Genomic DNA, 11,372 nt, shown 5'->3' with positions numbered 1-11,372 from the left:
ACCAATTTGCTCAAATTTCAAAGGTTTAATGTTTGTGAGAAGTGTCCAAACACAGCAATAGAAAACTGATGTTTTTCCAGGTTTCAAATGATCGGACCTTAAAATGTTAGTTCTTTAAATTCAGAACTTTACTTTAGTAAACATTTGAGTGTCATCGTAAATTCTGACACTTTAATATTCTATTCCTAACAAAGACAAATATGCTGTGTTTTATGAATGTATCTGAAGACTGCCGAAAAAATAACACCAAACAAAAAACATCCACTGCTCTCCTCTGTCTGAACTTCACACATAACAATGGAATTAAAGGGCACCTTTTGCTCTGTGAGAAATACAGGAATTACACGACATCTCTAATGCTGGTCGATACACCGTCAGCTTCTTGAAATTATAATAAATAAGTCATTAATGAAAGTCCTCCTCTCCCTTTCTAACTGTGAGCCACATGTGGTCTCCAAGCTGCAGCTCAGCTCTCTGAGCACATGTGTTTTGATTTAGTACTGTGGAAAGATTAAATAGGAAACTTGGAGAAGCGGAAAAGAGCAGTGTCCTTTCATATTATGAAATTTAACTGCATCTCTCGGAAGCCTTTATCAAAGCCACAGCATACTTTAGGACTGATTACCTGCTGAACCCAATCGCTCTGCTTTATCGGGAGCATGGCTTGGTTTATGGTGTTCACAAGGCTTCACCAGTGATGGCTAGACAGAGTTACCTCTGTTTTAGGCACATGATGCAATCCTCCAGAAATGTTACAATAGTAAACTGAGAAATACTTTCATCGTAAAGTTAAAAGATCGTATAATTGCTAATATGGTCATATTTATGAATCCAAGGTAACACAGGGTGAGTCATTGACATACTAACGATGATTTGGGGGAGAAAGTATTCATGTCATTAACAAAAAACTGTGACAAAAAAAGATTTATTTGTGACCTTTTTACTATGACAACAGACTAAAACACAAAAAAGTAGCATTGTTTAGTTAATGTTATGACACTGTAAATGTCAGGCAAGAAGGAGTATCACATCAGCTGGAACTAACCATGAAAACATGAAGACCAGCATTTTAAAAACAGAAAGCTAATGCCAACAAAACATCATCAAGGGCTAAGGATCTGAAGGTAACACTTCTTGTAGTTGATGACTTTTTTGTATTTATTAACAGAAAGGAATGCAGAATTAAAGTCAGCCATCCAAGTCTTTCTCTAGATTAGACGTCCTCACAGTTCAGACTCTTGTCCATGGCAAGTCAATCCAAACCCAGCGCACACCTCATAAAAGGAGTGCAATAATACAATGTAATGAAGTGTACATTTCCTACTTTTTACGCTTATGAATAAATTGTTTTATACAATATGGTCAATGTGGAGACAGTTACAGCGATCCTGGCCTGAGATTAAGCCTTAAAGGTCATAGCTTCCCTGTTTTACATCATTGTCATGGCAAATCATCACGTGTCAGAATTCAAGGTTTGGCTTATAGACATTTGCAGGAAATGTGGTATTACATTTGTGGGAAATGTATTACGCCTGTGGGATTATTACACTAAAAGTTACGGATTTGTATTACGTTTGTGGGTAATTATATTTGTGGGCTGTTATTATCTTTGCAGGTGTTACATGGGTATTCACGTTCTGTCGTGCGGGAAAGAGAAAGCAAGACTTCAGCATCTTCTGTCAGAGTACATTACGTCGCTAATGCAGTGAGGTAAGTTTTAAACAAATTTAATAAAAGTCATTTGCTTATCACCAGTCGTTCCAGACCTTTGGCCTTGAAAATAAATCAGATTCAGACCTTTGTATATTAATTTTAAGAACCCCCGCTCTCGATGGTTACTTCAGGAATACAGTGGTTTTAGCTGCGTGTCTCAAGTTAAACCCAGACAACAGTAGCAGAAACTGTAGCAGACAGCAAGCAGCTCTGTTTTAACAACCAGACTTTTGTTTTGTAACAGCAGCTATAACCTCAATGAATGAAAGGCATGCAGTACCCAATCTTGTAATAATTTCCTTAAAATGTTATTATACCTGAATTAAATAACATTTTCAGAAATGTAATTTAACACAATGTTGTAATAACGTGACCAATAATTTGATAAAATGTCCTGACTGATACTAATACCTTTTTACCAATCATGTTATATTTTATTACATTATTGAGAATTTATTATATAGTAAGTAAAAGCAGTTGCTCTTAAACTTTTTGAAGTCAGGCCCCCCTTTCATAAACTAGAAAGTCTGTGATTAGATCACATCATCATAACCCATGGCGGTGCATTTGAGTAAAAGTAAAAAAAAAAGAAAATCTATTTTTACATGTACTTAAGTGTTGAGGTAAACTTTTTTTCTTTTTTTGTCAATTTAAATTTTTTTATTTTGTTTTTGAATGCAGATCAGGTGAAGCGACACACTCTTCATTCAATAAAATCCATTTTTTACTTATAAAAAAGAACGTTTCATGGAGACTGAATCGACTGCTTTGCCTTTATTGTTCGTTGTGTAACATTGGTCATCTTCTGCAGCCTTTGTCATCTTCTGATGGTGTCTACTCTAAGATCCACAGTGGTCTAATAGACAGCCCTTTACTCAACGACCAATCAGCATAGGTACTGGTGGTTCATTTTCCAATGATAGGGATTTTAGTTTAATGCATCATTGCCTCATAACAACATACCACTTGACATCTGTTCATTTCAAATAAACCTGACTCACTTGAAATAAACCTTAACCATAAACAAAAAATGACAAATGACCTTAAAATGTTCCTAAAAACAAATGTACTTCTGGACTGGCGGTTCATTCAAATCACTGTGATGCCAAAGAGAAAGCCTTGCAATGAAACCAATCAATCAGTGATTAAGACAGAAAAATATTTATTGGTTAAAATAGCTTTTCACAGATACAATTAATGAGTTTTTTTTTTGTTTTGCTATCATGCACTTACACTGTACAACAGTGGATCCCCATGGATTAGCATTGTCTGACAAATGACTATTGCTCCTGTTCTGTCAATGGAAGACATCTCTCACAATGAAACCAGTGGTCAGATGTCCGATATTATGCACTGTAGTGATTTCTGTGTTATAAAATAAATTAGTAACATGTGAAAACTCTTACCACTAACGTTGTGCATCATATTACATCTCTATCACCAAGATCTCAGTGCAAATGCCATTGTAGCTGAAAGATCCATGACACATGTAAGTACCGACAAAATGATGCACAAATGACAATTTATTTTTTTTAAATTACAATAAAAAAGGAAAAAAAAGCCCAAATTGAGATTCATCCTAGTGTTTGGTAGTTGTGGAGCTACATTGGCATACATTTTAATATAACTGACTAAATATTAGTCCAGATCTATAAGCAGTCTTCTAAAAACTCACATTTTTTTTATTGTGACACAGTTAGCTTGATTTACAGTACTAAATATCTATTTCTCAAGCAGCAACGGTTACATTGAGTCTGAAAAACAAAACAATACCTACAAAACGAAAAGAAAAAAAATCATTCATTCAAATATGTAAAACACAGATAATCATTCTACTGTCTTTCTCTATAGCCCATGAAAGATGAAATAAAAATAGAAAAGATAACACACAGTAATAAAGCCTTTCTTTATGGAAGCCACATAAAAGCAGATCAGAATTTGCTGTGTCACAGAAGCCTGAACCCTCAGCCCTGCCACTCTCACACACACCCCAAAAAAAGACAAAATAAAACCACAAAATGAAAACATAACACCACATAAATTCAAAGTTTATCAGGAAACAACAGTCCATGATGACTGACGAAGTTACTAAAGAGGAAAAAAAATGCTTTTACTGTCAATAAATATACAGTTTGTGGGGAGTTAATGTTAGATGTTTTCTGTGAGTGAGAGATACCGGATAGTAGTCAATTTTTCCTCTTAGTGGTAGGTGTCCTACAGATGCCAAGCAATAAATATTCACTACAACTGATATTAAGCATTCTCCCAAAATCCCCTTACCATAAGTAACAGGCAAAGGATGAGCCAAGTGATAAACACTTTACATACAGTTGTCTGGACAATAACTCTTGTCTTTGCTGTGACTGACATGTGATTTTAACTGAGAACTGTTTTAAGAGTTTTGATGTAAGTGAAAACAGAAAAAAGATGTATTAATGTTGATTTACACATACATTTATTACACAAGCAAACTGTAAGAGCAAGTCAACGCAGGTAAGGCCATCAAACTATCTGTTAATGCAAACATGCATGTGTTTGTGTGTTCATTGCAACTTGGATTTATTGTTCTATTTCATGCTTGTGTTGGTCTTTCCTGACGGTTATGATAATGCCTCATTGATAAGCACAGCTTTATAACAGTGCACCTAGTGATCACACAGGGCTGTCCTCACCTAAAAAAAATGTCATTTTTTCAAACAAGCTAATATGCTCACGACTTTTCTCTCTCAGGGGCTAAGGTGGAAGTAGTGTGACATCATTCTGCTGTAATACCTTTTGCGGATGAAGAAAGTGATGCAGAGTTTACATTTCCCACCAAAACTAAGTCTGACCATAAAAAAAGACTAACTAAATAGTTTTAGTTAATTGAGACTCAGGGGTGGCAGATTAGAGAACTTTCATGAGTCAAGTTTGGTTCACCTTCAACTTATACTGCGTGCACATGGAATCAGGAAGATGGCAGACAGCAAACAAGGTATCATTTTGGTGAACGAGAGCAGAACGGTAAAATAAGGTGAGCTCAGGAGAGAATACCGGCAAAGCTAATGGTAGACAACATTGCCATTCAATGCTGCTATACTTAAAAAATAAAAAGTAATGACTTTTAACTATAATCAGAGTGTCTCGAAACAAAACCATGCGCCTCTATCACACCTAGTGTCTTGACCCAGTGCAGCACCCCCTCATTTTTTTCTAAAATACTCAAATTTTTGCCACCTTTTACAACAGAATTTACAATAAGATGTAGGTAGCTCCACACAAGGCAAAAACAAGGATTATCTGGACAGTTACTGGAAAAAAATACATAAACTATTAACACAAAATTACCTTTTTTAAATATATATTATTCAGTTTTATGTAAACAACACATCACCATAGTAACATAACAGCATGCATGTTTGGTTTTACCACCCTGTTGTACTGTTTGTCTTTGTTTTTACCTGTGCTGTTCAGAAGCTGTTGTTGATCTGAACTCTACTGTCCGCCTGATCCCATGTGAACGCTGCAGTACTTTTTCAATTCTAAATTGTACGTCGTAGATAATTTGACTAAATTAAGGGTTTGGAACATGTGGGTATGGAGATTTTTGTCTTGCACTACTGGATTCTTTCTTTTTTGTCTTTATTTGACAAGAACAATGCTCATGGATTAACAGAGACAAAAAGAACTGTAAAAAAAAAAAAAATAAACCAGAGTTTACCCAGAAGGCAAATTTTTAATCTGGTCCATGTTAAAAAGACACAACTAAGAAGGCACCCTGTTGTAAAGCTGTCACCATACCTTCAGAAACCAGCTATGACGGTAAGTAAAATGCTGTCACCAATAAGAAGAATAGCAGAAACTATAAAAACAAGAAGAAAACAGAATTGTCCTTTAATGTTACCATGGCAAACCAGATCAGCCACTTTGACCAGTATGGTCCTCTGTTCTTGAACTGATCAGTGACTGGTTCTAACTGGTTCTCACCTCTGCACCATTCCCGTGGCTGCTCTGTTCTCTTAAAGCTGGGTTAGCTCCACTAAAAGGTTATGGTAACAGTCATTGAGAAAAAAAAAATATTTGCAACTTGTACCTTTGACAGTGTTACATAACAAGTTTTAATGTCTCTTCGAGTGACTAAGAGTCTCTATGTTGAAGACAGTGATTGAGGTTAGCCCCACCTCTCATATGAACCCACGTGATTGAGGGTTTCCTGATTCTCTGGCTGCAGCCGCACATCCCGTCAGCCAGGCAGAGGTGGGAGGAGGCGGCACCGGGGCTTACACGTCCAGGTCGTCTGGCCTGGCTCGGCTGCTCATCCGGCTGCTGGCCCGGCTACAGGGCCTGGCGTCCATCAGCGCCAGTGGCTGCAGCTCGTGTCCTGCTGTTGAGGACAGTTTCTTATGCTCATGGGTGTCATCTGGGAACTCAAAGGCTTGTGCATGGGAGTTTGAAATAGTGCTTCCTCCACCGTTCTGGCCGAGCCGGTTCTGCTCTGTGGAGTAGTTGGCCCAGTTCTGCTCATTGGCCTGCTTATTGTAATTACGGCATGAGCCGGTTCCCCGCTCCCCTGTGGCCAGTTTGTAGCCTGGGGGGGACATGGGTGAGAGAGGGGCAGTTGGGGAGGAACAGCCGTTATAGTAGGCATACTTGGTGGTGGACAGCTCTTTAGGGGTTGGACTCAAGGTGCCCCCACTTGGGTAGAGCATGGGCTGCTGTTTGCCTTTCACACGATCTTTGATCCTCTTGAAAAACACATAAAAAAGCTCAATGACGTTGAGCAGCAGGGACACCAGTGACACCACCAGCATGAAGATGATGAAGACGGTCTTCTCTGTGGGACGGGACAGGAAACAGTCCACCCTGTGTGGGCATGGGGACCTCTCACAGGTGTAGACCGCAGACAGGCTGAAGCCGTATATGTACCACTGGATAATCAGGAAGCCCACCTCAAACATCGACTTGAAGAAAATGCTGACTATATAGGTTCTGAGCAGGGCACCTTTCATCTTCACTTTGCCGTGCTCCTCAATGCCATACTTTAGCTTTTTCATCTCAATTTTCTTCAGCGGGATGTCAACATCGCCGCCATCGTTTTGCACGGCTTTAAGCTCCTCCTCCTTCCTGTTGAATTTCTGCTCCTTCCTGTTCAGGTAGAAGACATGAGCCAGGTAGAGGAGTGTCGGCGTTGATACAAAGATGATCTGGAGGACCCAGAAGCGGACATGGGAGATGGGGAAGGATTTGTCATAGCAGACGTTCTCACAACCAGGCTGCTGGGTGTTACATTTGAACGCAGACTGCTCATCCCCCCAGGCTGATTCCACTGCAGTGCCCAGGACCAGGATCCTGAAGATGAAGAGGACTGACAGCCAGACCTTCCCCCCGGCAGTAGAGTAGGCCTGGACCTTGTCCAGCAAACGACCCAGAGCACTCCAGTCGCCCATTCTCGGGGAGCATTAGCTGGTGAAAAAAAAGTTGACCAATATTAATCTGGCAGTAATATACAGACAGCACCAACTACAAAAGTTCAGGCAGAAATGGTGTAACATATGAATGCTCTAAACTAGTTTGGATTTTTGGGGAAGATTAACAGGATTTTGGAATTTTGGCAGCATTATGTAATTAAATAGCATTGTTATTGAAGGAGACAAAACTGGATGTTTCATGACGCAAAACACAGGTTAATCCAATTACCGAGAGCAGGTCCGGAAAACACATTTTGTTCGGTTTATGCAACAACCAGGCAAGGATGTGAAATTATGAAAAGAAATTTGACTTGTTTAGTAAAGAAAATCTTGAGCAAAGTTTGTATTCATCAAAAATAACAAAGTGCTTTAGAATGAATTGAAAGAGCATGTTTAAAGGTGCTGAATGTAACTCTGGAGACAGATATTTGGTTATTGAGTCTCAATCCCAGGACGACACTTTGAGTCTGTGGTCTGTGGTGGACAGACTACCATCCCGAAGCATCGGTATTTGAAAATTGGAGAATGAGACTCGACCATAAACTATCTTTCGCCAAAGGTAAAGGGTAACACAGAGAGAATAAACCCTTAATCACGTTATTTTCGAAAAATCAGCAAGATGATCAAATTATGGACCTTCAACAATTCTACATTAACCCCTCCAATAAGGAGCAATGGTAAAAATAGGGATGTGGAGGAAAATTTAATATTAATTGAATAGTGAAAGTCATGTGCAACAATTAGCATCTTAAAACAATTTCCCTCACTGTCTTGAACACAGTCATCAACTGGGTGAGCAGTCCTGGAAAAAAACCCATATTTCAGTCACATGAGGGGATTCTACCTGCAGTGCATTTCTGCAGCACTTCTTCCTCAGAGGTCCAAACTGTTTCATGAGAATAGCCACTAAATTTTGTCTGGTTCATCTTTGAGGCCAGTTTTTAAAAAAATATGTCAAAGTTTATATATGACAACTTGAATGACTCTTTATCACTTTACTCCTGTTCTTGTAGGAAAAGTATCTGCTTCACTGTTTTAAACTGCAAACCTCAATCCTGCAATTCCTCAGTAGTTGTTCTTGTCTGTGAAGCACAAAGCAAGCAGGAGAGAATAAATGAGGAAAGAAGACGCAAATCTGGATCATCAGCAGACCGAGTATGTCTGCTCCAGAGAACAGTAGAAAATCTACTGAATGCCATCCAGTATGAGGTTGCTGGAAAACAGCCACTATACTGCGTGATTGTGTACTCAATCTGATAAGTGTGTGGCAGAACAGACGGTGCAGTAAATCTTGTCAGTGAGGCCTGCAGTGTGCTTCTTTGCTCTGTGCTTACAGACAAGCCCTGCAGATACAAAGAATATTTCCTCAAAGAAGATCAGCCAGTTACAAAAAAGAGTGACATCAGCTCCTGCGGACGGTTTACACCTGACCAGTGTCAAACAATTTGGTTCCAAAGCTTTCGACAGGGTCACGCTGACGACTTAGCTACACTTTTATTTCACTACAAATAAAACCATTACAGTGAAAAGATGCACGGCAGTGTGCTGTGCTCGTCAAGGCTCATCCATTTAAAACGAGCACCCTCATTGGTCAAAATGAGACATTACTGTCGGCTGATATAAGTTTGGAAGATGCAGAACAAAAGAAAATCACTGCTGAGTTCATCTGACCATGTAGTCATTAATGATAATTCACAAAACAATACAATAAATCAGAATTAGTCATAAAGGGTCCTTAAAGGGATTCTGGGAGTCTTCTGGGACTTTCTGTGGGGGGTCTGTGGTCACCGGTGCTGCAAAATTAGCAGAGCACAGTGTGATTCTAACTGAAATCTAGTGATAAACCACAGATTGTAAAACAGTTTTAATCCCGTTTTCACTTTCACCTCCACAGCTCAACCTTTCTAAATGAAATCATTAGTCTTATCAGGAATCTGATGGAGGTATTTAACTCTAAAGTGGATCTTTTTACCCACTCTGACTTGAAAATAACTAAGAAGAGCTGTTAAAAGGTCAGAGTAGATCTTATGAGGTAAAGATGAAAAGCATCCAACAGATAAAGACATTTTACTCCAGGGATCAGCAGGAATCTTAATGTGGAAAAATTAGAAAATCCAGTCAACTGGTGCCAAACTAACCGCATGGGCTCTCATTTATCTTATGATAAACCACATATTATGACCTGGAAGACATACAGAATGCACTGCCATTCTGTAGAAATCACCTTTAATATGTGAGTCTTTAGCAGGCAGGATATTTAAACATGAAGCATAAAGAAATAGGAGTTAAGTCATTAACAAAGCAAAAAAAGGAAAAAGTTATTAGACAGAAAGATGTCCCGCCACTTTCTACATGAGTGAGTTTGTCTGGTGAAAATGACCAAGACAGCAGAGAACAATAGAGTGCAAAACAATGACTCTCTGAGCAGACCTCTCAGATCTTACTGAAAAATCTGCACACTGGTTTCAGTGAGGAGTCACAGGATATGAATGAAAAACGACTGGACATTCCAGAAGAAAAAAAATCAGTGTTTTTTAAAGTAAAATGGCTTATGGGAGAGTTTTATAATATGAAACAAAGCTTTCCTTGAGTTAAAAGTCCCGAGGACAGATCAGTGGGCCACAGTGCGGATTAAGTTAAAGCCAGCACAACAGCAACAGGAAGTTTTGGATGAAAAAAAAGAATAAACATAACGCGCTCAAGATTTCAGTGCGCCTTAAATGTATCTAATAAATCAATCAGCTCCTATGTTTATCACAAAGCCTTTGTGTAATGTGATAGTATCAAGTTATCTATATAAACTTAAAAAAAAAAAGCTTTAAAAGAACCAAACTATCTAAGCGCTTTTTTTCACACAGTGGGGGAAAACTCTTAAAGTTTTTAAGTTGCGCTGCGTACAGGAGCGCACCGCAGCTTTCCCCACTATTTCTAACGGGATTCCTGACAAGGAGGGAAAGTTTCCTCAGACAACAAATCAAAGAGAAAAGTGGTCTAACTTACCCGGAAAGTTGCAGATAGAAAGAAGAGAGCCCAGAGGGACTTTCTCCACCACTTGCAGAAAGTTGAAATCCAAGTTTGGGACCAGGAGGGAAACTGAGTCGAACTTGTCAAACTTCCCTTATAACTGTCCCGTCAGAGAAGTTAGAGTCACCTGATCTCTACGTCAAGACCGGAGCGGCTGTCTGCTGGGAGGAGAGAGCGAAGACTCCCGCAGGAAAAGCCAAGGTGTGGAGTTTGGTTTATTGTTTCATGTAGAATAGATCATGTGTGAGGGGAAAACACATGGTTATAATGCGCAACCTGAGCTTATTCATCTATGTCTTTATTTTTTTTAAAAAACAGGTATTTTTACTGAAGTGCTGCACTTTTTTGAGATTCTGTTACTTACTTGTTTCTTTTTTCTACTACTTTATACTTCTGACACCTGGAGTTATTGATTATTGTGTACATTCAAACAAAAGTAAGTTAAGTTAATTTAAACAAAGTAAGTTTGCTTACTTTCCCATTCCTCTCTTTCTTTCTGTTTTGTTTGTTTGTTTTGTTGTTTGGAACCTCAATTTATATTTTTGGGGAAAAGACATGACAGTGTACATTGGTGCTCCAGCAGCATAAGCAGTCAATCACTCAGCTTCACCCTTTGAAACCTGAGCACATTGGTTTGATTTCTTGCAAAAACTAAGAAATTAGTTTTTAAAAAAAGGCAAGGCAAGAAAATTACTTAAAAATGAGGGAGAAAAAAAGAAGAAAATGCCCCCCCCCCCCCAAAAAAGAAAAAAAGGCTTGAAAATGCAACAAAAATATCTAATAATCTTAAATATCCACCCTTTTTAAGAACTAATTTCTTAAAATGTCTTTTTCGTATAACTTCTTACTAATTTCTTGCAGTATGGGAGATCTCTTGCCAGGTTGCTCACTACCTCTTCCCCAATGAAATCAAACTGATTAGCCTGGGTTTCAAAAGTTTGACAAGCTTGTAAGGGGTTTCTGAGCGCAGCACAGGAAAACTGATGATGATCCAGGTTTCAAAGGGTTAACCTACGTTTAGAGACAAATGATAATAATATGGGGGGGCAGACTGGGTTGACAGGGGTCTTTTTTTTTTATTCATACAACTAATTTATTCATCCGATTTTAATTTAGTTATGACACTAAATATTTAGAAATAAATAGCTTCAAATAAAACAGAACATGTCATTCCAGGTTTTTTGAGGG

At 38.6% G+C, this 11,372-nt stretch overlaps 1 protein-coding gene across 1 annotated transcript; it reads right to left on the bottom strand.

Moving 5' to 3' along the window:
* Positions 1 to 2,858: 2,858 nt before the first annotated feature.
* On the bottom strand, positions 2,859 to 10,319 carry gja1b (gap junction protein alpha 1b). Its single transcript, XM_042503037.2, has 2 exons — positions 10,161 to 10,319; positions 2,859 to 7,155 (listed from the first exon to the last, which is right to left on the bottom strand). The coding sequence occupies exon 2, from the start codon at positions 7,137 to 7,139 to the stop codon at positions 5,973 to 5,975; it is 1,167 nt and encodes a 388-aa protein (XP_042358971.1). The 5' UTR covers positions 7,140 to 7,155; positions 10,161 to 10,319; the 3' UTR covers positions 2,859 to 5,972.
* Positions 10,320 to 11,372: the final 1,053 nt, after the last annotated feature.

The sequence above is a fragment of the Plectropomus leopardus genome, chromosome 16 (assembly GCF_026936395.1).
Source record: "Plectropomus leopardus strain MGB_pleo_1.0 chromosome 16, ASM2693639v1, whole genome shotgun sequence".
NCBI lineage: Eukaryota > Metazoa > Chordata > Actinopteri > Perciformes > Serranidae > Plectropomus > Plectropomus leopardus.
The sequence above is the reverse complement of the archived record's forward strand: the minus strand, read 5'-3'. Positions and strand labels throughout refer to the sequence as shown.

Bases quoted from the DNA above. Each gene is read 5' to 3' on its own strand.
- gja1b (XM_042503037.2), bottom strand. From the start codon at position 7,139: ATGGGCGACTGGAGTGCTCTGGGTCGTTTGCTGGACAAGGTCCAGGCC.